The sequence below is a fragment of the Muntiacus reevesi genome, chromosome 6 (genome assembly GCF_963930625.1).
Source record: "Muntiacus reevesi chromosome 6, mMunRee1.1, whole genome shotgun sequence".
NCBI lineage: Eukaryota > Metazoa > Chordata > Mammalia > Artiodactyla > Cervidae > Muntiacus > Muntiacus reevesi.
The window spans coordinates 46,131,800-46,158,337 of NC_089254.1; the positions used below are offsets into that span (position 1 = coordinate 46,131,800).

At 38.6% G+C, this 26,538-nt stretch overlaps 2 protein-coding genes across 3 annotated transcripts in view; one reads left to right on the forward strand and one right to left on the reverse strand.

The window, feature by feature from the left end:
• COG5 (component of oligomeric golgi complex 5) overlaps window positions 1-9,171 on the reverse strand; it is a 276,034-nt gene extending 266,863 nt beyond the window's left edge. Inside the window, exons 1-2 of the mRNA XM_065939836.1 lie at window positions 9,020-9,171; window positions 2,379-2,518 (exon numbers count right to left, since the gene is read on the reverse strand). Of these exons, the coding sequence (XP_065795908.1) occupies window positions 2,379-2,518; window positions 9,020-9,113 (234 nt within the window). The 5' untranslated portion in view covers window positions 9,114-9,171. The remainder of the gene's footprint in view (window positions 1-2,378; window positions 2,519-9,019) is intronic.
• A 20-nt stretch (window positions 9,172-9,191) lies between these two features.
• Window positions 9,192-25,566, forward strand: DUS4L (dihydrouridine synthase 4 like). 2 transcript variants are annotated; one of them, XM_065939841.1, is made up of 7 exons: window positions 9,192-9,395; window positions 14,644-14,780; window positions 19,416-19,537; window positions 21,800-21,917; window positions 22,969-23,091; window positions 24,071-24,297; window positions 24,989-25,566. In XM_065939841.1, exons 2-7 carry the CDS (start codon window positions 14,665-14,667, stop codon window positions 25,246-25,248), a joined length of 966 nt encoding a protein of 321 aa, XP_065795913.1. In that variant the 5' UTR covers window positions 9,192-9,395; window positions 14,644-14,664; the 3' UTR covers window positions 25,249-25,566. The 2 variants fall into 2 exon arrangements, with proteins under 2 accessions (XP_065795913.1, XP_065795914.1); XM_065939842.1 differs by lacking the exon at window positions 22,969-23,091.
• The last annotated feature ends 972 nt before the right edge of the window (window positions 25,567-26,538 follow it).

Sequence of the window (26,538 nt, forward strand, 5' to 3'; positions counted from 1 at the left end):
AATGCTATGTCAAAAAAAAAGTTAGGAATGAAAGGCTACATGCAAGAGAATCCTAGAAACATCAAGATATCAAGCAAATCTTTAGAATAATCCAGGAAGCCTTTATTACAATGCATAAGAAGTTTCATGTCTAATCTATAAACTGATGCTCCCCATTGGCAAAGATTCATTCACTGGAACCCTAAATCCTCCACTCTGTCCAGTGCCAGATGTCACTGTCATTCTAGCAATTTCCTCTATCACATAACTGTTACTTTTGGTCTCCTATGTCTCTTACCTAGAAGACTTCTCAATTTTCCCCAGTCCACTGACATGGTGATTAATGCATCCATCCTAACACAATGATTTTCTTCTAATTCTCTATTCTTTGTCCCTTGTGATGCTGCGGAAAGTTTGAAAAACCTAAAACTACATTGTTATAATCTCCCCTGCAATCAACTGGATGAATTTTCAAGAGATTTAGAAGATAGAAGAGGAAAGCTATTTTCCCGTTACTGTTTCAGCTAGTAAGCCAGATCCAGAGACCTGAGGCTTTAGAGACAGCCAAGAAAGCCCTATTCATCATTCCAGAGTCCAGTTACCAGAGTTCAAGCACCCAGACGCTGAACTTCAGCAGGGACATGGGAGTTAACAGCAGGTGCTTGCAGGCCCCTGGGCTGCATCCATGGTAGATCCTTCCACCCTGTCTATTAGCTGTCCATCCAATCCTCTGTATTAAGTATCTTCCTGCTTTAAATACCTAGAGTGATTTCTGTTTCTTGTACTAAAGTCCTAACTGATACTTATCTCTGTACATCTTTTGTAATTTAAATCATCTCACTGATATTTTAATTTGATTATATTTTATTTATAAGTTCGGTCAGCATTATTCCAACTTTGCTTCTGCAGAAAAACAATTATAGCAGGTTCAGATCTCATACCAGGACTGAGATTTTTCTCAATCCCATATCTAAAACTGCTGTTAGGTATAACTTGCCCTCTCTGGGAGATATTAAATAGTTTTTACTGATTCCTTCAGAGAAGTTACTACATGCAAAGGTTAAGGAAAACGCCAACCACAAAAAGACAGAAAGAATTTCAAGTGGCTTCTGCAAAAAGCTACCCCAAGAAACACAGGCAGAATTAAAAGCGCTATCCCCTGCCCCCATAAACAATGTGTAATACTCTATCTAAAACAGGCATCACTTGCCTGTCATTATTTCTGCCTGTATCTCCCACTGGTCTGTGAATGCTTAGAGAGCAAGGAAATACGTTCATTTTTCTATTCCCACAGACTACAGCAAACCAGACTATTAAAACTGATTATAAATAATTGATCTCTAACTATATAATTAGAATTTTACAGTTAAATTGCCCTTAGAAGTCATCCCAGTCCTAAACAAGTAGCTCTTCTAACTGATTAAAGCAAGACACGAAAAAGTTTAAGGGAACATGTCTCATGCTATACCAGATCTAGGTTTCCTGGTAAATAGACACTTATTCATGCAACTGTTCATTAGTTTAAATGTTTACGTACCTACTCAGAAAAAAAAAGGCAAGACTCAAAGGTATTACATAATATGAAAGGTAACAGCACAACTGAGACTCAGACCTATCTCCTAACTCCCCTTTTGTGTCCTATCCACCACAAATTTATCAACTATCTGCAATCTCATCAAATGTTACATTTTGTGCTCATGAAGTATGAAATCCTGATGGGAACAGTTTTCCTTATTCACACTATTCTGCTTCCAAAACTCCATTTTCTATTATCTTTAACAAATGTTAGTTACTCAGCTGTGTCCAACTCTTTGTGAACCCAAGAACTGTAGCCAGTCAGGCTCCTCTATCCATTCAATTCTCCAGGCAGAAACACTGGAATGGGCTGCATTTCCTTCTCCAAGGGATCTTTCTGACCCAGAGATCGAACCTGGGTCTCCTGCAGTGCAGGTGGATTCTTTACCATCTGAGCCACCAGGAAAGCCCTAAGACATCCTATTTTTTGCCAACTTATATTCCCTCCATATCAGATGAGATGATGGAAACAAAGTATGAACAAAAGGTTTTGGAGAGATGGGATATCCATTTTTCAATTGACAAAAAGTAGCTTCCAGAAAACTTTTAAAAAATGTACTTGGAGGGACTTTCCTGGTGGTCCAGGGATTAAGACTCCATGTTTCCAAGGCAGGACATGTGAGTTCAATCCACATCGAACTGGTTGGGGAACTAAGATCCCACATACTGTGTGGTGCAGCCAAGAATTAAAATATATATATATATACTTGGGAAAATATACATTTGTTCATATAAATATGCATTTATATTACATAATAAAAGGATTATAAAATGATATATAATCACTCTGGGATAAACTGTATGCTCCAGAAGATTGGAATTACCTGTAAGTGTAGTTCTTTATCCAACTGACTGATTCCTTGGGCAAGTTTTGCTAGTTGTTCAGCAATTACAGCTTGATGAATAGATTGAGAAGTATAAGTCTTTACATCAAAGTCTTCATTTAAAAAATCACTATAACACTCTGGGGAAAACATAAAAAAATTATTAATCACATTGCACCAAACCACAGATGGAAAAACAGACTGGTCTAAAATTGGGAAAGGAATTCTTCAAGGTTGTATATTGTCACTCTGCTTACTTAACATATGCAGAGTATACCATGCAAAATGCAAGGCTGGATGAATCACAAGTGGAATCAAGACTACTGGGAGAAATATGAACAACCTCAGATATGCAGATGATACCACTCTAATGGTGGAAAGTGAAGAGGAATTAAAGAGCTTCTAGATAAGAATGAAAGAAGAGAGTGAAAAAGCTGGCTCAAAAACCCAACATTCAACCGAAGATCATGGCATCTGGTCCCATCACTTCATGGCAAATGGATGGGGAAAAAATGGAAACAGTGGCAGATTTTATTTTCTTGGGCTCCAAAATCACTACAGATGGTGACTGCGGCCATGAAATTAAAAGATGCGTGCTCCTTGGGAAAAAAAGCTATGACAAACCTATACAACATATTAAAAAGCAGAGACATAACTTTGCTGACAAAGGTCCATATAGCCAAAGCTATGGTTTTTCCAGTAGTCATGTACAAAAATAAGAGTTAGACCATAAAGAAGGTTGCATGCCAAAGAACTGATGCTTGCAAACTGTGATGCTGGAGAAGACTCTTGAGAGTCCCTTGGACAGCAAAGAGATCAAACCAGTCGATCCTAAAGGAAATCAACCCTGAATATTCATTGGAAGGACTGATGCTGAAGCTCCAATACTTTGGCCACCTGACAGAAAGAGCCAATTCATTGGAAAAGACCCTGATACTAGGAAAGATTGAGGACAGGAGGAGAAGAGGACGACAGAGGATAAGATGTTTGGATGGCATCACTGACTCGATGGATATGAGTTTGAGTAAACTCTGGGAGACAGTGAAAGACCAGGAAATCTGGTGTGCTGCAGTTAACGAGGTCACAAAGAGTGAGACACAACTTAGCGACTGAAAAACAACAAAACCACAGAAATTAAACGACATGACAATTGTAACCACAGTTAACATATTTTGAGATTTTTCTATACACCAAAAACTAACAAAAAGGCTTTCTGTTGTAAAGAAGAAGAGGTGGTGGCAATAGCAGAAGAGTGGCAATATTTACTAAGAATATTCCTACACATCACGTACTGACCTAAGCACTTTATACATACTAACTCATTCTGCACACAGACCTGTTGGAACTCATACTAATTTATTCTATATGCACACAACCCTGTTGGAAATATCATTCTCCCCATTTCACGGGTGAAGACGGGCAGAAACCAGGCATGAAACTTTTACCATTTCATTGTTTGAACCCAAAGCAGTCTAGCTCCAGAGCCCACCTCTGGACCACTATGCATACTCCTAAAAGTTAGTTTTTAGGAGCACCAAAGAATCAATGCCTTCAAATTGTGATGCTGGAAAAGATTCTTGAGAATCCCTTGGACAGCAAGGAGATCAAATCAGTGAATCCTAAAGGAAATCAACCCTGATTATTCATTGGAAGGACTGATGCTGAAGCTCTAATTCTTTGACCACCTGACGGAAAGAGCCAATTCATTGGAAAAGACCCTGATACTATGAAAGATTGAGGGCAGGAGGAGAAGAGGGCAGCAGAGGATATAATTGGAGAGTACCACTGACTCAAAGGACATGAGTTTGAGCAAACTGTGAAACAGTGAAAGACAGGGAAGCCTGGCATACTGCAGTCCATGGGGTCACAAAGAGTTGGACATGATTAGCAAACAACAAAAAAGCTAGTTTTACCAGTAAATTAAAAGAAAATATTGAGAAAAGATTGAAAAAAAAAACTAGCAACAGTTTTTAACGCAAGAAAACAAGGTCAATAACAATAAGAAAATTGACTGTATCTGAAAATTATGGTCTCCAGTATCTCCAGATCGATGCACAAATACTGTTACAATAAAGTGAATCTGAAATTTTAAAAGAAGTAGGCACATACAAACTTGCAGGTATTACTGAAATTTTGGATTTGAGTGAAATAAGTAAAAGGAAGCAGAAACCATGTTGAACGTAGGCCCTGAAAAGAAAGAAAAAAGAGTGAATATAGCTGTTAAGATAATTTTTTGTATAGAAATCCACAAATGTGTGAAAGAAAAATGGAATTATGAGTTAAAAACAGATATACAAAAGTGAAGTCAATGTAGGTAAAAAGGATTATCTCCTAGCCATATGGTAGATATAGGTAAGACTGCCTTGACAAGAGATTATAAAACAAGCTATAATATAGAGTACTTTTACAAAAACTTCAATTGTCTATATTCACTATAATATATGCTCCTCAAGGGCAAAGTCTTTGTTTTCTGTACTACCACACCCACAGAGCCTGAACAATGCCTGACACACAGGTGTTCAATACTGGCTGAATGAATTAACCTATACATCAGCTACAAGTATCATTCTGCTAAAAGCAGAGATTCATTCTCGACTACTCTCGAAGTGGAGTGAAAGGCAGACAAGTAGAGAAGGCTATTTCAAAAGCAAAGGTTTAGAGGCAGCAAATACAATGGTATATTCTGAGGAATAAGGATAATGCTGACTTCAGTATGTCTAGATCACAATGGAAATTGACAGAAAGGGTAAAGAACGGCAGGATTTGAGGTTCCAAAGGAAGGCTGGGTGCAGTTTGAAAAGAGGCTGGTAAAACAAGCAAAATGTTCAGACTATACCCCATTTAAGTTTTACAGCCAAGAAAGAGTGCTGTGAGCCTCAGGTTGTAGAACAGTTTCTGGCAGCAGGATGGAGGATGACTGAAAGGGGATTAGCCACGCAGTGGTGTACTGGGGCTGGCTCAGACTGACTCCTGAGAGCCAACTGCTAAACTTTCAGGAACTGTGTGAGCCAGCTGACAACTCATGTAGGTATCTTTAAACTGACCATGCTAAGGGTATTTATACCATGAAAACTGGTATATAATACAAAAGCAGGGATTTTGCTATTTTCCCAGAAAGCTGGTTTACCAGCATACTCACTGAATAGAGCCACAGGAGCCAGTAGAGTGCTATGTTACCAGCCCAAGTGACAGGATGGAGACCAAACACAGTGGCACTAAGAATGCCAAGGAAGTGACAAATGTGACAAACATTCAGACACTACAATGTACAGGACTTAGACACAAGCTGAAAATGGGTGATTAGGTAGACCAAGAATTAAAAGATGATTTCCAAGTTTCTTGATTAACAGACATGTAATCTTCGAATAAAGATGAACATAAATGTACCCCTGCCTCCAGAGAACTCATAACCTATAGGAGAACAAACACACACCTAACTTACCACATACAATTAATGATAACAGAGACTATTAGAGCAAAGGGTTAGAGGAGAGGGGTGAAAAAAACTGACTTCACTTTTTCATGTGCAGAATCTATACTGGAGGGTGAAAAAAATTAACTTCACTTTTTCATGTGCAGAATCTATACTATCTGTTCATACATGGGCCTTTTTAGCAACTTTTTATTTTGTACTGGGGTATAGCCGATTAACAATGTTGTGAGTTTCAGGTGAACAGCAAAGGGACTCAGCCACACATATATAAGTATCCAGTCTCCCCCAAGCCCCCTTCCCATCCAGGCTGCCACATAACATTGAGAGCTCCATATGCCACACAATAAGTCCATGTTGGTTACCCATTTTAAATATAGCAGTGCGTACCATATGTAGATTTTTTTATATGTAGAATTAGTAGTGCTTGTTCACTATCAAGATAGAAATGTCCAGGAGACAGTGGTTCTATAGCTCAGAAGACAGGTAAGGACCATCTATGTGTACATTTGTGTACAAAGATATTAATAATCAAACGATGGGAAAAAAAAGACCAGATGATTTAGGAAGCCACTTCAGAATGCACAAAAAAAATGGGGACAATTCAGAAGCAGGGAAACACCAAAATTTGGGGGTAAAGATAAAAAATGATGGAGAAGGAAATGGCAACCCACTCCAGTATTCTTGCCTGGGAAAGTCCATAGACTGAGGAGCCTGGCGGGCTGCAGTCCATGGAGTTACATGACTGAGCATGTGTGCACGAGGGTGTAGGGAGATGGGTTGGTAGCAATAAAGTGGTAGAACTAAAAAAAAAAAAAAAAAAAGATAAAAAATGAAAGCGAAGAAATTAAATGTTCAGAGAGAAAGAAAAACAGGAGAGAATGGCAAAACCCAAAATGGACAGTTTAAAGAAAGTAAGTGGCCAGTAGTGTCAAAGATATTACAAAGATCAAACATAGCGAAGGCTGGATACTAATCACTGGTTTTGGAATCGGAGGAGAGAATATCCCTAAAGCTTCTCTTTTATAGTTTTCTCATTGTTACAGGCATCACATCAAAAACTCACAAAATTTTTTAACCCTATCAATCCTAACCTCCATAATTGGCAGATCCCTGACACAGTGAATCACTATTATTGAAGGGAATATTTACTTCTTTAGGAATGTTGTGGGGGGAAGAGTGCAGTGAATCACTGAATTGGGACACAATGAAGATAACAAGGATCTAAAGAAAGCTGAAAAAGAGCGATTAAAGAATAAGGAAATTTAAAAACAAACAGACAAAACAAAAACCATGCTACTAACAAGCCACATGAGTAAAAGTATTTCAAAAGTCAAAACCTTTCATAAGATCAAGTAAGATAAGGACCAAAACTGTCCATTTGATACATCCACGAAGCATAGCAACCTCAATTGGCCCAGAATGAGAGTAACCGGTCCTGGAGGAGGCAGGAAGAAAATCCAGAACACCAAGAGAAGGGATTGTCTTTAGGAAGCAGTACACTTCTTTTGTAATTAAAAATACCATCAAATAGGAGAAAGGATGGCGACAGGTTCAGGCTAGTTCACAGATTTAACGGCAAGAAACTGAGGAAGCTCATATCAGATTCTCTTTTAGGGAACTTGAAAACCATTTGTTGAAGTCAAAGGGAGTGGCTTGAAAAAAGTAAAGAAGATTTAAATAATTACTGTTGAAGATGAGAAAGAGAACTAAATAGGAAAATACAGAAAGCAGAACTGAGGATTATGTACCCTCCAAAAACTGATTACAATTCCTGGAGTGAAACCTATATCAATACCTATGTGTGGCATGTACTACCTCTGTGCACTTCACCTGGAGAAGTTCTATTTATACTTCAAAACCAACTCCAACTAGTCTTTTTTGACATTCTCTAACCACCAACAGTTATCATCCACTTTTATATTCATGTTTTACTTTATATACAATTCTACTGCTACCATTACAATGCTATGTTAAAGTGTCTAACTTTATAACTTTATAGGACTATTTCCCCTACCAAAATCGTAAGCTACTTAAGAGTGGAAATTGTATATGTAACAGGAGCCAAGACTTCGTAAAACTGAATTTAAATTAATATACAAAGATGCATTAGCCAGAGATCCTGGAGAACATGATCTAGTTCAGAAAATGACATTGTTAGTAAATCTTGACAAAAGTATGTAAATTATAATCAGAAGGCAAGAAACTAAGGGCAATAATAAAACATACAACACAGAAAACAGCAATTTAGAAGTTTATTTCATTCATTTATAATCTATTTTGTTCTACAAATGTGTACGTATGTTTCTCAGTGTGATGTTCAGTTTTTAAAAACACTCTGCACCTACCATAGGTAACTCTGCAGAATATAAAAAGGGATTTTACAATGCCGCAGAAAAGACTAAGTACACAAATTATTTTTATACAAGGTAGAACGTGATGTTGATTTGGGAAGGAAATTAAGAACAGATGAAAAGGGTCTTTAGAAATTTGAACTTTATTCTGAAAGAAAACAGATTTGGAGTATGTTAACGTCACTAAGACAACTGTGTGCGCTTCTCAAATGTAGTATGTCTAACTTTTCTTATTCCTAGCAATTTGTCCAAAACTATAAGTAAAGTTGACTGCCATATTCAATACATATGGTTAATCCCAGCTTGAATGAATGCTCCGAACCCTCCCCCCCCCCCCCCCACGTATGGTTGTGGATAAACCACTAGTAACAAACAAGCGAGCTGTAAACGGGGCCACCGGTGCTGTCCAGGAATTTGTCAAAAGGGGCGGATGTTTCCAAATCTACATAAAAAGAGCCCCCCTTCACTAAGCGCTTGTCATCTGTCCTAGTTGTCACACTTTTCATGGGGTTAAACGCTTCACCCTTTGGTCAAGAACTGCGGTAGCAGCAGGTCAGCGGGTGCGGAAACTCGGGACATCAGCAAAGCCCCAGGAGCGTGAAGGGTAGAGCTGAAATGAAGAGCCTCCAAAGTCAGGTGTCCCCAGGGCAACCGGAAAGAAACCGGTCAGCAAGTCCCTAGGGAAACACGTTGGCTAGGCCGGCACCCAGATGCCAGTGGGCCGGGCAGAGGGGAGTGGTCACGTCGAGAACGGAAAACTTTCTGCAAAGCCACGGGTTGAATCCACCACCCAGGCCCAAGTGCGGAGCAGACAGCTCCCAAGCCCCATGGCCCGACCACAGCCCGGCCCCCCTTACCGTCCTGCAGGAGCTCCCGGACAGTGGTTGCAGCCGCTCCGGACCCCGGAGCCCCACGGCCAGTCAAAGAGACGCCGCCGTCGCCACCTTCCATGTTGGCTGGTGCGGGAGTGATGCCGTCACAGCGGCGCGCCCCGCCCAGATGATGACGCAGAATGTCGGCGCCGCACGCTCTGCCCAGTCCACGGTTCCCGGCCTACTAGGAGGATCTGCTCTACTGTGTTGGACCGAACCTGCCTGTGAGCGGCGTGGGGCCCGGGTCTGGTGGGCACTGAGGGTCCAGCGCGTTGAGGAAGCCGAGGTCGCGGGACGGGCGCTTTCCTCCGTGTCCCGCCGCACCCCTACTGCTAGCAGTGTTCTCCGGGCGGAGGAGAAGGTGAGCACCGAGACGCGGCCTCGTCGTTTCCCGCTGAAGCAAGTGTTTAATTAACTTAAGAACAGAGGCCTCTTGATGGAGGCAAGAGAGCGGAGGCTTCTGGGAACTTCGTTTGCACGCCTGTAGTACGGCTGGCGGGTGTTAATAGCTACCTACCTGTATCTGCTTCCCTTGTGGCTCCGCTGGTAAAGAATCCGCCTGCAATGTGGGAGACATGGGTTCGATCCCTGGGTTCGGAAGATCCCCTGGAGGAGGGAAAGGCTACCCACCCCACTCTTCTGGCCTGGAGAATCCCATGGGCTGTACAAGTCGATGGTGTCGCAAAGAGTCGGACACGACTGAGCGACTTTAATGTCACCTGTATCTGCCACTCGCCTTGCTTCGCATTCTTGGAGTAAAGGCAAGTGGAGAAAGCTTGGAGTGGAAAGTTGCCACGAATGAATACTGGGGAGAATTAGGAAGAGCCGAAAATCGGTGAAGTAGGACAACTGAAACAGAAATAAGTGGGACCTACTCTCCCATGAGACAGTATCCTTAGGTTTTTTCTACTGCTTAGCTTCAGCCACGTGTCGTGAGCGACACCAGACTTCTCCTTATTACAAATTGATGAATTTTCCATTTTTTGAGCTGTAAGATCCGGTTAGTTCCCATTACATCGGCACTGTTCACCTCTACTTCTCCCTCGATAAATTAATAGTAAGTTAACAGGTCAGCCACACGTATGCAAGAAGCTTAAGCTTTTCTTTGTAAAATGATCATACGTTTTCCTTTGTGTACAGTGAGTATGTACACAGGGAACCAATTTTTCCCAGTGCAAGAACTACAGGTTCTCTTGATTCTGCTAAAAGATTTTTGAGAATGTGAAATATACTTAACCGTGCCAAAGGCTGTTTGAGGTATTTTATAAATCTAAAAGTATTAGATACTCATAAGAATTCAAGCAAGCAAGTCTCAGCTCACTGCGTTATGCTTAGCCTTGACTTTGTCACAGAGGTTCTTCCCTGATATATTTGATATCAATCCTGGTGTGAATAGGATTGATTGTTCTGAATGGAGGTCTCACAAGTTCCCAAGAGCAATGTGCCCAGAGTCACATTAGTTTTCATTATCAATAATAAAATTCGACTAATAATTTTTAAATAAGCATTGTCTTTGAATTATGGATCATTTTTCCTTTCCTGGCTTTCACATCGAAAAGTTGCAGAATATTCATTCATTCAATGAAGAATTTTGAATCTCTACCTGTATATACCAGCATGAGTGTAAAACATTAGACTCAGTTCCTGTCTTATCCCAAAGGAGCTAACAGGTACATATAAACCCATTTAAACAAAACAGCAGTATCACGTGCTTTGGAGGATGTGGATTTGTTTATTGCAAAGCTTAACTGCACATTAAAATCACCTGGAAATCTTTAACAACCACTGATACCTATATCCTAAGCCCAGATATTCACATGTAATTGCTCTGGGGTATCATTTGGGTATCCTGCTTGAAATCTCCCTACCTCATTCTAATGTACAACCAAAATTGAGAACTACTGATTTCTTCATTTAGCAAAAACATTAAGGGAACTCTTTGTGCCATGTAAGGGAATAAGAGTGAATAAGAATGAAATTATTCCTGCTAAAGTCACAGTGACCTAATTGCCATTGGACTAGCTTTTTAGTCTTTACCTCACCTGACTCTTCTGTGATGTTTAAGATGCTCATCCCCTCCTTCCTTTGTAATAATATACCCCTCTCTTGGCTTCTGAATATCAATGTTTCAAGTTTATTACTTCCAGCTCCCAAGTTCACCTTGCTGTCTCCTTTATATTCAAATTTTTTCTCCCTTTTTACTTAAATGTTGGTGCTTCTAATGATTTCTACACAATATGGTACCCATAAGTACTTTGTCCATGTTTTTAGTTTCAACATATTACCTAGAGGTTCACTTCAGTCGCTCAGTCCGACTCTTTGAGACCCCGTGGACTGCAGCACGCCAGGCTTCCCTGTCCATCACCAACTCAAACTCATATCCATCAAGTCAGTAATGCCATCCAGCCACCTCATCCTCTGTCGTCCCCTTCTCCTCCTGCATTCAGTCTTTCCCAGCATCAGGGTCTTTTCCAAAGAGTCACTTCTTCACATCGGGTGACCAAAGTATTGGACTTTCAGCTTTAGCATCAGTCCTTCCAATGAATATTCAGGACTGATTTCCTTTCAGATGGACTGTTTGATCTCCTTGAAGTTCAAGAGTTTTCAACACCACAGTTCAAAAGCATCCATTCTTCGGCGCTCGACTTTCTTTATACTCCAGTTCTCACATCCATACATGACTACTGGAAAAACCATAGCTTTGTCGGCAAAGTAATGTCTCCGCTTTCTAATATGCTGTCTAGGTTGGTCATATTTTTTTCTTCCAAAGAGCAAGTGTCTTTTTAATTTCATGGCTACAGTCACCATCTGCAGTGATTTTGGAGGCCAAGAAAATAAAATCTTTCACTGTTTTCATTATTTCCCCATCTATTTGCCATGAAGTGATGGGACCAGATGCCGTGATCTTCGTTTTCTGAATGTTGAGTTTTAAGCCAACTTTCTCACTCTCCTCTTTCACCTTCATCAAGAGACTTTTTAGTTCTTCACTTTCTGCCATAAGGGTGCTGTCATCTGCGTACCGAGGTTATTGATATTTCTCCTGGCAGTCTTAATTCCAGCTTGTGCTTCATCCAGCCTGGCATTTCACATGATGTACTCTACATATAAGTTAAATAAGCAAAGTGACAGTATATAGCCTTGACATACTCCTTTCCCGATTTGAAACCAGTCTGTTGTTCCATGTCCAGTTCCAACTGTTGCTTCTTGACCTGCATACATATTTCTCAAGAGGCAGGTAAGGTGGTCTGGCTTTCCCATCTCTTAAAGAATTTTCCACAATTCATTGTGATCCACACAGTCAAAGGCTTTGGCATAGTCAATAAAGCAGATGTTTTTCTGGAACTCTCTTGCTTTTTCAGTGATCAAACGGATGTTGACAATTTGATCTCTGGTTTAACCTAGAGGTTAAAGACGCTCAATCTGTATCTCTAGCTTTTTCTTGAGAACCATATCTATATAACCCATATGAGGCATCACCACCTGGAAATCAGCTGAGTACCTCTTTGATGTGCCCAAGCATTGACTCATGTTTCCCTGCCAAAGCCTGTCTCTTCTTCCTTCTGGTTCTTTGCCTCCTTGATTGCAGTTGCCATCCACCAGTCTCTAAAGCCAAAAATGTTGACATCACCCCAGTATTCTCTCTTACCACATATAACTTGTGCTGTCATCAGGTGATTTCCAACCCTTAAATGTCTTGCTAGTTTATTTTTATTTCTAAATAGCTCCTAAGTGCATTCTCTTTCCTCACTCCTAGACTCCCAGATCAGATACTCATTACACATGGCTTGGTCTACTGCAGTGGTCTCCTTACTGATGTTTTTATCAACACCCGTCACCCCTCCAGTGAAATCTTTCCAAATCAGAAATCTGATCATGCTTCATTTCCCTGCTAAATTTTTTTCGATTATAACTAGTGTACATGGGGGCAGACAACTTACGCAAGAATATATGCCCATGGAAGTGTGTCATATGCACACGTTAACATGTTGAGTGCACATATAAAAATTATCCACAGAGGAGGACAAGTGTCTGACAACCAAGGCCCTAGAGTATAAATCTAAAAAGTCTGAACCTCGTGTATAAAGCCCATTACTACGTAGGCCCTGTCACATCCTGTCTAGTTACAGCTCAAGCAGTGCTGAACTATTAATGGTTCACTGAAAACATCCAGCATTTTCATGCTGCCGTGGTGTTCTTTGTACTGTTCTCTGTAAATGGACACTTCCCCAACTTCAGTGACTCCTCTGGGCAGTTGTTTCTACAATGCTGAAATTGTGTCTGAGTGTGTGTATTAGCATTATCGTGTAAGTTTAATACATTTTTTAAGACACCAAAAATATTTTCATCTGTGTTCTCAGCATGTAGCAGGAACTTAATCTTTGTTGAATGGATAAAAATAAGATCAACTGGGATTCCAAGAACATTGTCAGGGTCCTCGGGATGGAGGATTAAGAATACAGGGACTATGAGCCGATGAAGATGGGCTCAGGGTTTAATTAAAGGTTGACACACCTCTTAGTTGACACACCTCTAAATGTTTGTTGTCAGGTGATAAATGGTGATAAACTGATAAGCAGTGATCAGTAAAACTAGTTTCTTAGTTCACCTGTACATTCTACCTAAGGAAATTAAATTATTAGTTTATATTTAGGTTATATCAATACTTTAAGATTTAGCCAACCAAAAAATTTCATGGTGAGCAATTAGACTTTTCTAAAGTTGGCCAATATTTGTTTTTAAATTACTAAGGCCAAAATTGGAATACAGTAAGCAGCCAACACTATGAAGTGATAAGATTTTAAGTATAATATAGTAACTGTAAAGCACTTAGGAATTACCTAATTTAATCACTTGTCCCTCTGGGTGTAATAGTGATTTACTGTGCAGCTATGTGATTACAATTGAGATTTGCATGAAACAATGTTCACAAAACATTTAAATGTTTAAAAATATAATTAAAAGTTTGTTTACTTTCTGATTCAAATAAAAAGAATAGGATTTGAGAATAAGAATAAACATTAAACATACCAGTATATCTTTTGAAATGCTTGGTACTTAAGATGTTCTGTTACTACCATTTAACTTTCCTGGATTAAAAAAATGATATTTCAAAGTGATATTTCAATATCATTTCAAATGATATTTCAATATCAAAATGGTATTTCATACTTAGTACTATATATGAATTGATTCAATCAAATTTCTTGGTTAAATCAATGCCAAAGAAAGTAAAATGGAAAAACTATAATAACATGTATTCTAGGAAAATATCTTCTAGTTTTCCACATCCTGAACACTTATTAATTTGAGCAGAAATTGTTACTATAGTCAGTTAAGTATAGAATTCAAAAGTGTTAGTTTTTGATTTGAACACGCATAATTTATATAAAATATAAATGTTATAATTTCACAGTATGCTAAAAACTATCCATGACGTATAAGTAAAGTCAGAATTCGGCAGTATCCTATTCAATACTGTGAAAAGAAACTAAGATCCCTAAGCCTACAAAACCTAATGAAAAACTCCTGTTCTTGGCAATTGAAATTATAAGAATGATGGGATTCGAGTGAAAGTGCCTTCCTCCTTGCAAACTAATTGTCTTTTTCAGATTTGAAACAAATCTGTTTTCATGAAGAGTGACTGCATACAAACTACAACATGTCAAGAAAGAAAAAAAGATCCAATAGAAATGTTTCATTCTGGGCAGCTGGTCAAAGTCTGTGCCCCAATGGTGCGGTATTCAAAGTAAGTGTTGTTAAATGGTTAATGAGCTTAGGTTTGATTTCCTTTTTATGCTCTGACTTTTTAAAAAGTAAGACCACCCCACCACGTGGATCTTCAAATGCCTAGCTTTGGGACTAGGATACAGACTTGAGTCCTGATGCTGTTACCTGCCTGGCATGTGTATGATCTAAGTGGTCACAGTATTTGTCTTTTTAAGACTGGCTTATTTCACTGAGCGTAATCCTCAAGGTTTACTCATGTGTACCATGTATCAGAATTTTCTCCCTTTTTAAGAATGAATAATATTCCATTGTGTGTATATTGCATTTTGTTTATCCATTCATTCATTCAGCCCAGCTTGAGTTGCTTCCATCTTTTGACTCTTGGAAATAATGTTTTTATGAACATGGATATATAAATATCTTTTTGAGACCTTGCTTTTTGTTCTTTGGGGTATTTGCCCAGAAATGCAATTGGTAGATTATGTGGCAATTCTGTTTTTAATTTTTGTGGAATTGCCCTGCTGTTTACTACAGTAGCTACACCGTTTTACATTCCTACCAGCAGTGTATAGGAGTTTCAGTTTCTCAGCATTCTCATCAACACTTACTGTTTCTTGGGGTTGTTGTTGTTTTAATAGCCATCCTAATGAATGTGAATTATCTCATTGTGGTTTTTATTTGTATCTTTTTAGTGATGTTAAGCATCTTTTCCTGTGCTCATTGGCCATTTGGGTATCTTCTTTGGAGAAATCTCTTCAAACCCTTTGCCCATTTTTTAATCAAGATTGTTTGGTTTTTTTGTTGTCCCAGTTTTGCTTGCTCTTGAGTTTTAAGAGCCCTTTATGAGTGACTTCACTTTCACTTTTCACTTTTATGCATTGGAGAAGGAAATGGCAACCCACTCCAGTGTTCTTGCCTGGAGAATCCCAGGGATGGGGTCGCACAGAGTCGGACAGGACTGAAGTGACTTAGCAGTAGCAGGAGCAGTTATATTTTATAGACAAATCTTTTGTCAGATAGGTGGCTTGCATACGTGTCCCCCTGGCACGTAGCTTGTTTTCTCATTCTCTTACCATGTCTTTTGCAGAGCAAAGGTTTTTACTTAATGATGAAGTCCATTTTATCAATATTTCCTTTGCAGATTGTGCTTTTGTTTTCAAGTATAACAAGTCTTTATGTAGCTCTAGATATTAAAGATTGTGTCCTACTTTTTTTTTCTTAAAGTCTTCTAGTTTATGTTTTACATTTAAGTTCGTAATTCCTCGTTTCTATATAAGTGTGAGACTTAGGCTCAGGTTGGTTGGTTTATTGTTTTTGCTAACAGTTGTCTATTCCAGCACCATTTGTTGAAAAGGCTGTCTTTCCATTATTGAATTACTTTTGCATCTTTATCAAAACTAAGCTGAGCATGTTTATATGGTTCTTTTTCTGCACTCTCTGGTCTATTGATCTATGTGTCCCTCTACCAGTCCCACACAGTCTTGATTACTGTCAGTTCAGTTCAGTTCAGTTGCTCAGTCGTGTCCGGCTCTTTGCAAGCCCATGAACTGCAGCACGCCAGGCCTCCCTGTCCATCACCAAGTCCTGGTGTCAACACAAACCCATGTGCATTGTGTCAGTGATGCCATCCAACCATCTCATCCTCTGTGGTTCCCTTCTCCTCCTGCCCTCAGTCTTTCCCAGCATCAGAGTCTTTTCAAATGAGTCAACTCTTCACATCAGGTGGCCGAAGTATTGGAGTTTCAGCTCCAATATCAGTCCTTCCAATGAACACCCAGAACTGATCTCCTTTAGGATGGACTGATTGGATCTCCTTGCATTCCAAGGGACTCTGAAGTGTCTTCTCCAATTCCACAGTTCAAAAGCATCAATTCTTTGGCACTCAGCTTTCTTTATAGTCCAACTCTCAGATCCATCATGACTACTGGAAAAACCATAGCCTTGACTAGATGGACCTTTGTTGGCAAAGTAATGTCTCTCCTTTTTAATATGCTGTCTAGGTTGGTCATAACTTTCCTTCCAAGGAGCAAACGTCTTTTAATTTCATGGGTGCGATCACCATCTGCAGTGATTTGGGAACCCAGAAAAATAATGTCTGACACTGTTTCCCCATCTATTTGCCATGAAGTGATGGGACTGGATGCCATGATCTTAGTTTTCTGAATGTTGAGCTTTAAGCCAACTTTTCCACTCTCCTCTTTCACTTTCATCAAGAGGATTTTTAGTTCCTCTTCACTTTCTGCCATAATGGTGGTGTCATCTGCATATCTGAGGTTATTGATATTTCTCCCGGCAATCTTGATTCCAGCCTGTGCTTCCTCCAGCCCAGCGTTCCTCATGATGTACTCTGCTTATAAGTTAAATAAGCAGGGTGACAATATACAGCCTTGACATACTCCTTTTCCTATTTGGAACCGGTCTGTTGTTCCATGTCCAGTTCTAACTGGTGCTTCCTGACCTGTATACAGGTTTCTCAAGAGGCAGGTCAGGTGGTCTGGTATTCCCATCTCTTTCAGAATTTTCCACAGTTTATTGTAATAAGTCTTGAAATTAAGTAATCTGATAAATCCCACTTTTCTTTTTCAAAATTGTTTTAGCTAGTTCCTTTGCCTTTCCAAATGAATTTTAGGATGATCTTTTCTCCACCTACGAAAAAAATCTTAGTGGAATTTTCATAAGAATTGTATTAAATATGCAAATCAATTTGGGGAGAATTGAATTCCTTGTTGCGTTGAGTCTGCTTATGAACACAGCATCTCTCCATTTATTTAGATTTTCTTTGACTTCCTTCATCAGTGTTGTATAGTTTTCAGCATACAAATTCTGTCCATGTTTTGTTAGGCTTACACTCAGTTATTATACTTTTAATTTTGGTGTTCATTTGTTCATTGCTGGTATATAGTAGTAAAATTGCTTTTTGTGTTTTATTCTTACATTACATTCTGTGACTTTGCTATGTTTACTTATTGCTTCTAGGAGTTTCCTCTTATAAATTCCTTAGGGTTATCTAAGTAGACAGTTATGTCACTTGCAAATAGAGATAGTTTTACTTCTTCCTTTCCATCTGATGCCTTTTATTTCATTTTCATGCCTCATTGCACTGACTAAAGTTCCAACACTATACTGAATAAGAATGATGAGAGCAGACATCTTTTCCTTGTTCTTGATCTGGAGGGGGAGTATTCTTTCACCTTTAAGTATAATATGAAGTGTAGAATTTTTTGTCAGAGAAGGCAATGGCACCCCACTCCAGTACTCTTGCCTGGAAAATCCCATGGACAGAGGAACCTGGTAGGCTGCAATCCATGGGGTTGCTGAGTTGGATATAATTGAGCAACTTCACTTTCACTTTTCACTTTCATGCACTGGAGAAGGAAATGGCAACCCACTCTAGTGTTCTTGCTTGGAGAATCCCAGGGATGGGGGAGCCTGGTGGGCTGCCATCTATGGGGTCGCGCAGAGTCAGACACGACTGAAGCTACTCAGCAGCAGCAGCAGCAGCAGAATTTTTTGTGGATGTTCCTCATCAAGTTCAGAAAGTTCCTTCTGTTCCTGTTTTTCTGGGAGGTTTTAGGTTTTAATCCTGAATGCTGTTTTGGCAAGTGCTTTTTCTGCATCGGTTGATACAGTCATGTGATTTTTTTTTTTTCTTCAGCCTGTTAATATGGTGGATTACAATGCTTGATTCTGAATATTGAAACTTCTGCTCTAACTAGCTTTTTCTGATACCACCACAGCAGGGGAAGGATGAGAAAGCACCAACCTCATTATACTCAGGTAGAGGTAGAAGTCTAGGTTTTCCACTTGGTCTCCTTTGACACCCCAGGGGCATAAGGCTCCTCATTACCGCTGAGCGGGGCTGAGTTCCAGCTCCCCATGCAGGGGGTGGCCTGGTAACTGCTGAGCAATGATGAAAGGTCTGGCTCTTCACTAAACATTCTGTGACACTGTTCCTGGGGTGAGGGAGAGGGGTGCCTTGCTATTGCACTGTTGGTGTAGAATTCCAGGCTCCCCACTTGGTCTCCACTGATAGCCTCCTTGTTTCTGGCCAGCAAGGATTAAAGTCCCAGTTCCCCATCTGGCATTCTGTAACACCACTGTGGGACGGGTGTTAGAGAACTTTGTGACAGCTTTGGAAGGCTAGAAGTCCAGGCTCCCCACTTGAGCTTTGCTTGTGGAGGTGCAGGCCACAGATTTTTCTCTGGTGTTGGGCTAGAGTCAAGTCGTTATTATCTAAAAGCTTGCTAGGCTGCCCCCTTCTTTGTCCTTGAGGTAGAATGAGCAGGCTTTTGCTGGGCCTGTTTCTGTCTGCATCCATTGCTCTTTCCAGGTTGCCGGCTTCTTCAGTTTCAAACCTAGGATATTTGAGGGAAAAACAAAACTCGCTGAACTCACCACTGTCATTCCTTAGGTCCTGCCCAAGGTCACTAGCCTGTCTGCTCTCTTCTCTCCCCCTTTCAGAGTGTGCTTATGTTTGTTTTGTATATAATATCCAGAGTTTTTAGTTACACTAAGCAGGAGGAATAGGAAAAGTACATCTACTGCATCTTTCTGTAGCAGAACTTTAATAAATATTTAATGAATAACTAAACTCTGAAGAAGATACGATTATCATGCTTTCTGAATGGCTAATTAAAGTTTTATATGCTCACAGGTTGTCTTTTAGAACACTAGTCAGAAAATACAATTGTGATCTGTGCTATACACCAATGATAGTTGCTGCTGATTTTGTCAGATCTGCAAAAGCCAGAGACAGTGAATTTACCACAAATCAAGGTATGTGAAAGCCAGAGTTTTCTGTCTTTGTAAAACTTAAAAAACAGAACAACAACAACAACAACGAAAACCTCAACACTCTTGTCTAATCAGACAACAGAATTAATTCAGAGAGTTTATTTTAAAGTCTTTCGGTTTTCTGTAAATTTTTAATAAGTTTTTTACAACGTGCTTTTCCTCAGTGCCTTGTAAACTATGAATAATTTATCAAAGTGTCACTCAGCCTTCATTCAGGCACCTATTCTCTCACCTGACAGATTCCTATCTCACTGCCGCCAGCCTTATCGCATCCCAAACTGTCCTGCAGACAGCTCCAAGTGAGCTCTCTGGAACTTAAATTTGATCACTTTTTTTCCCTAACTCAAAATCCTCCTTAGACCTCTCATTACCTAAAGCAGTGGTTCTCAAAGTGTGATTTCCCAGACCAGTTAGCATCAGCATTATCTGAAAACTCATTAGAAATGGAAATTCCAGACTCCACTCCAATCCTGCTTAATCAGAAACTCGGTATGTCACAAGCAGTCTGTGTTTTTGAAAGCCCTTCAGGTGCTTCTGAGCTTGCTAAAGACTGAGAGCCACTGACCTGAAGAGGAGAATTCCCGAAGGTGTAAATAATATGGAAACTTCTTCATGATCTAGAACACTGAACACATGTTCTGCAGCTTTATCTTCCATCAGTTTTTCTCCATGGCCCACTGACTTTATTCTTCAAAATACTAAGTTATTTGAAGTCCCTGAACATGCCTTAATCTCTCACACTGCTCCACCTAGAGCATCCTTCTTAGTCAGGCCTGTCCCCTTAGCCCTGTCTGTCTGGGAAAGGATACTTCATACGTCTTAGTGCTCTAAAGTTTTGACCAAGGAGCTTTCCTAATCATGCTCCATTCATGTCCGTTTCCTAAGCACAGGCATTTTCTTGTACTTAATCGTACTGTACTGTGATTTCCTCCTTAGGTGCCTGTCTCTCCCCCTAGACAGTGGGCATCTTGAGGGTTGGAATTTTTTTCTTGTGGATTTGTATCCTCAGCTTCTAACCCAGCGTTAAAAATATATTTGACCAATAAATGGTTGTTAAATTGAAATTTTATAACTCTTGAGTTACGAAGCAGAAGGAACCCTACCTATATCCTCAAGAAAAAACTTATTCTCCATTCCTCTGATAATCCTATAAATCAGTAGATTGCCATAGAAATTCTGAGTCAGTGGAACTAGAGCCATAGCAAGAAATCTGCATTTTGGTAAATACCCAGTAAATCTCATACAGGTAATCTTAAAAAAAAACCTTTAGAAAAGTCAAAATACATCTATTCAAAATCTATAACATCCAAAGATGAGGACAGTATGTCCTTTAAAACCTAGAAATGTTCTGATACATTTGGCTATATTAAAATTTAGACTGTTACATATAAGAAAAGGGCACAGATAATACTCAAAGACAAACTAAAAACTGGAGAAAATAGAATGTTTTGATGTTTATGATAGATAGCAGAACTAATTGTTTTATTTTTAAATTTAAATAATAAAAAGGGAGCAACCAAAAGAAAAATTGCACATAGAGAACTCTGCAAAAAGTATGGAGAGAAAGGGTACAAATAAAAAATATGTTGTTACATATACAGTGTAGGATAAGTTGTAAGGAAACCAGAACTGTCATCCGTATTGGCGTATATGTATCAGTAAACTCTTCTAAGAAAATTTTGTAGTATCTTTCAAAATGTTAATACCTACCCAGCAGTTATACTCCTAGGAATTTACTTCATGAATATACTCACAAAAATATGTATGTAAGAGTATCTTCATTGCAACATTATTTGCAAGAGTCTCAAATAAAAAACAGTCTGTAGTTCACCCATCATAGTGGAATATGCACTAAAAAGAGGAAAATAGGTCTGTGTATAGATCCCAGGTACATCAGGGGAAAACACCATAGGGATAGCAATGTATTTAGAATGTTAACATTTGCTTAAATTTTACAGGTGTTTGTAATGTTTTAGAATGTGGTATAATCTCACCTTTAGGAAAGGAGTCTGTTTGGCAAAAGTGTTATACTTTTCATTTTATCAAATTTTGTACTGTTTGAATTTGTACCAAGTCTAAATTGCATGTAATAATTTAAAATATTTTAAATTATTTTAATGCTATCTTGTTTGAACACATGCTTCTTAATCTAAAAATAGGATTTTATCCTGTACAAACATTAAAATTTGTTATCTCATGTGTGTGTGTGTGTGAATTTTAATGTTGAGCTGTTCATTTTATCAGGTGATTGTCCATTGATTGTTCAGTTTGCTGCTAATGATGCAAGACTTTTATCTGATGCTGCTCGTATAGTCTGTCCTTATGCGAATGGAATAGACATTAACTGTGGTTGCCCTCAGAGGTAAAGCTCAAAGAAGTTGGAAGAATTTTCAAAAGATTAGGAAAAACTAGTGAACATGGTAAACTATCATTCTGGTATTCCAAAAACTGAAAAGTAAGGAAAATAGACATAAAGAACTTGGGCTCTAAGAAGCAAGAAAAACTAAGGAAATATTATTTAGAAACACACATGCAAAGATATTTTTTGATGGCTGCAACAGTGTATAGACCCTTGACAAGTTTTTGTCTCACCTCACCACTAGAATTTTTTTATGTGTGGATCTGCCTTGAACCTCATCCATAAGTAGTTATGTGAGACTGATGTTTATAACAACCCCTAAAATGTATTTTTACTGCTATATTAGACATACTTGCTCCAAGCACTGTGAGTCTATGATTTCGGAGATCACCACTTGTTTTCTCTTACTTAATTTCAGTTATAAGAATACCTTCTCATAATTACCTTCTCTCCTTATACTACAGTTACTTGGTTGAGTCTGAGTAACTGGGTGTTCATAGAATGTGCTTAATTTGATGATAATATCCTTACCTCTTGGCACCATACTAGATTATCTGTCAATAATTCAAAATATGTTCAAAGAACGAAGTCAAGGTTTTACATATAGCATAATCCAAATCAGATTAGACATGTTTGTATACTCATTAGTAGAGTTCAATAAGCTGTTTAGTGCTGTTGGAATGCTGTAAGCCAAAAATATCTTTCTACTCTTAAGATTAATAAAACTTCTTGTTATGTATAATAAACATCACATTTGGAGTTGAAAAATTCTGAAGTAATTACAATTAATTACAAATACTTAAGTCTGTTTTGGTTGAATGAACTTTAATTTTCTCGCTTGCCAGTGAAAGCCATTTCCCCTAAATACTTCTTGATCTGGGAACATGTTTTCCTAATCTTGATACACTTAGAAATGTTGGATCTATGAAAAAGTATGATTCCATTCCAGATTGCTCGGTAGAGAAATAGATAGATGCACTTACTGTGCTTTTAGAATTGCATCTTCTCTGCCAGTTGTTTACCATTTATTTGTTGTTATGTTTACTTTATGAAGGTGGGCATTGGCAGAAGGTTATGGAGCTTGCTTAATAAACAAGCCAGAGCTTGTTCGAGATATGGTGAAACAAGTAAGAAATCAAGTGGAAAACCCCCGATTTTCAGTATCTATTAAAATAAGGTAAAGGTAATATTTCAATCTCTTGGTATGCTAGTCCGTCCATTACTCAGGAAATAAAAGAATATTCCTTTTGTCTGGAGATGTGGAGATGTCTCCTCTTAGTATGCAGGCATCTGCGTTGCTTCAGTCATGTATGACTCTTTGTGACCTCATGGACTGTAGAGCCCACCAGGCTCCTCCTCCATGGGATTCTCCAGGCAAGAATACTGGAGTGGGTTGGCATGGCCTCCTCCAGGGGCTCTTCCCGACCCAGGAATCGAACCTGCGTCTCCTATGTCTCCTGCATTGCCAGGCGGATTCTTTAGCCACTGAGCCACCTGAGAAGCCCCACATAGGCATCTAGAATATGAAAATGTTGAAACAAAGATGCTTAGTGAATTAATAGATACCATAATTTTAATTCAAAACAATTTCTCCATATTTAACAAAAATTAAAATATCCCTTTATTATTAAAAAACTCACTCCCCAAAGAAACAGCTTTTTCCATGTACTATTGAAATAACTAATGCTAAGAAATATTTCTGATACCAAGAGTGGAAAGTAGGAATAATATTTGCACTAAAATTTCACATCGAAAACTAAAAATTATAGTTTTTTGGTGACAGGTTAAAAACATATTTTGATAAATTATTACAAGTCTCCCACTTGTGGATTGGAGCATGCACATATTACAATAGCAACTTTCACTGCATCTGTGATAGTACTTTGATGAATCTTTCAGTTACCAAAGCCAAAAAAGAGCCACACTAGGTAACAGGTTTTTGTCCTTGTTGCCAGTAGAGAAATAGCTAAATTCAAGATCTTGAATGGGAACTGATACCTGAACAAAACTTCACTGATAGTGGTATGTGGTGATAATATGAACAGCACAGCTAAACTAAATAATGTAGTAGATGAAATAATGTTCTGTTTAGTTTATTGATATTAGCATTAAGATTTGTGTACTATAAAAAGATAAATGTGATTTTGAAATTATAGGATCCATGATGACGTTACAAGAACTGTAGATCTCTGTCGAAAGGCTGAAGCAACAGGAGTTTCCTGGATTACAGTCCATGGAAGAACTGTTGAGGAAAGACATCAGCCAGTTCACTATGAGGCCATTAAAATAATTAAGGAAAGTATGTCTATACCTATAGTTGCTAATGGAGACATCAGAAGCTTAAAAGAAGCAGAAAATGTGTGGCATATTACTGGGACAGATGGTAAGAAATAAGTCCTTTGACTTTTTTGTTTTTTAATTAGAAAAATTTTTAAATGGGGGTGGGAGAGTAATGTTAATGGAATTTTCATTATTTTTCTTTCAAATGGAGCCGTATTTTCCTGTTGTACCAATTTAAGCTAAGCAAATTACTGAAATGTTAATCCTTCAACTTAGGAGCAACAGATTATTTTAATTGGGGGGAATTAGTTCAGTTACTTCTCTGCCACCATCTCATCCACTGAGTGACCGGTAGAGCCTACAGAATAGAAATTATTTGTGAATGGAAGAGTGGCTATAGGAGCCAAAGAAACCCGACTGCTGTGCAGTTTCATTATCCGCCTCAACTTTGGCATATCAAGCCCTGTGATACCTATTGCTAGATGAGAGAATGCAAATAAACTTAACTTCAAGCAAATCCAATTTATAACAATCCAGGTTTACCCTGAAAAGAAGCCCAAAACTAATTTTTAATATAGAAGTACTTAAAATGCTAAAAAAAAAAAAAAAGTCTTACAAGTTCATTTACACTTGATTGGTTTATAAAAAGTATAAAAATGAATTGTTTAATGAGACTAAGGGCATTATAAAATCTTGTAATAAATTATTTTTTAATATTGTTTGTTTCATTGAGTTTGACCCCATAACCATGAGTTCTTAATGTGTGGACAAATGAAATATGCTTTAATTTGTAGGTGTGATGGTTGCAAGAGGACTCTTAGCAAACCCGGCCATGTTTGCTGGATATGAGGAAACCCCACTGAAATGCATCTGGGACTGGGTTGACATTGCTCTTGAACTTGGAACTCCTTATATGTGTTTCCATCAACATTTAATGTATATGATGGAAAAGATAACTTCAAGGCAGGAAAAAAAAATATTTAATGCTTTATCAAGCACATCAGCAGTCTTAGATTACCTTACAGACCATTATGGGATTGACCGGGCTTCCTGAATTATTTTCTATCTGCAGTGAAACCATCGAAGGTCACATCTTGGTTTTTACTTTGAATCAGTGACTCTAAAACATTATTATAAAAACAACGCTCCAACAGAATTTTTAAAAATCACTCCTGGACCACATCCTCAGAGATTCTGGTTCAGTAGATCTCTAGGATAGACCCAAATTTTAATTTTAAAAAAGATCCTAGGTGTTTCAAACATTGACAGACCTTACTCTGTATCCTATTATGAATTAAAATGTGAGAATTTTTTTCCTAAAGGAATCACGTTTTTAACATTTTTAAATAAATAAAACTTTTAATACTAAAAATATGGCTCATATGGTATCTGTTAGTTAACATGAAGTGTTTTAAATGAAAATCAGTGCAGAAAAGTGAGACAGCAAATGCCAACATCTATATGAAATGAAAAGGAAAAAAATTCTGTATAGAATTGCTTTCAGGGCTTAAATTCAAAGTTTAGGTTGGAAAATTAAACTGCTGCTGCTAAGTCGGTTCAGTCGTGTCTGACTTTGTGCGACCCCATAGACAGCAGCCCACCAGGCTCCCCTGTCCCTGGGATTCTCCAGGCAAGAACACTGGAGTGGGTTGCCATTTCCTTCTCCAATGCATGAAAGTGAAAAGTGAAAGTGAAGTTGCTCAGTCGAGTTCAATTCTTTGAGACCCCATGGACTGTAGCCTACCAGGCTCCTCCATCCATGGGATTTTCCAGGCAAGAGTACTGGAGTGGGTTCCCATTCAGGAAAATTAAACTGCTACTTCCTAATTCATGAATTACACACCTCAAGGTATTTGTTTTAAATTGCATGTAACTAATTAGATGTGATATTTTCAGTAATTTAAAACTAAGGGAGACTTCCCTGGTGATCCAGTAGTTAATACTCCTTCCAGTGCATGGAGGTGCAGGTTCAATCCCTGATTGAGAGCTAAGATATCATATGCCTCACAGCCATTAAAACCCCAAATGATCTACATCAAAAATAAAAAATCTTTATTAAAAAAAGTGAAGATTCTGTGAAATTCTTTAAATGACATATTTATTATATTTCAAGACTTCTAAATTCTTAGAAGATTGAGAGCTTGGTAAATATCAGTTCAGTTCAGTTGCTCAGTCAGGTCTGACTTTTTGTGACCCCATGGATTGCAGCATGCCAGACTTCCCTATCCATCACCAGCTCCCAAAGCCTACTCAAACTCATGTCACGTGATGTCACGTCAGTGATACCATCCAACTATCTCATCCTCTGTCGTCCCCTTCTATCGCCTTCAATCTTTCCCAGCAT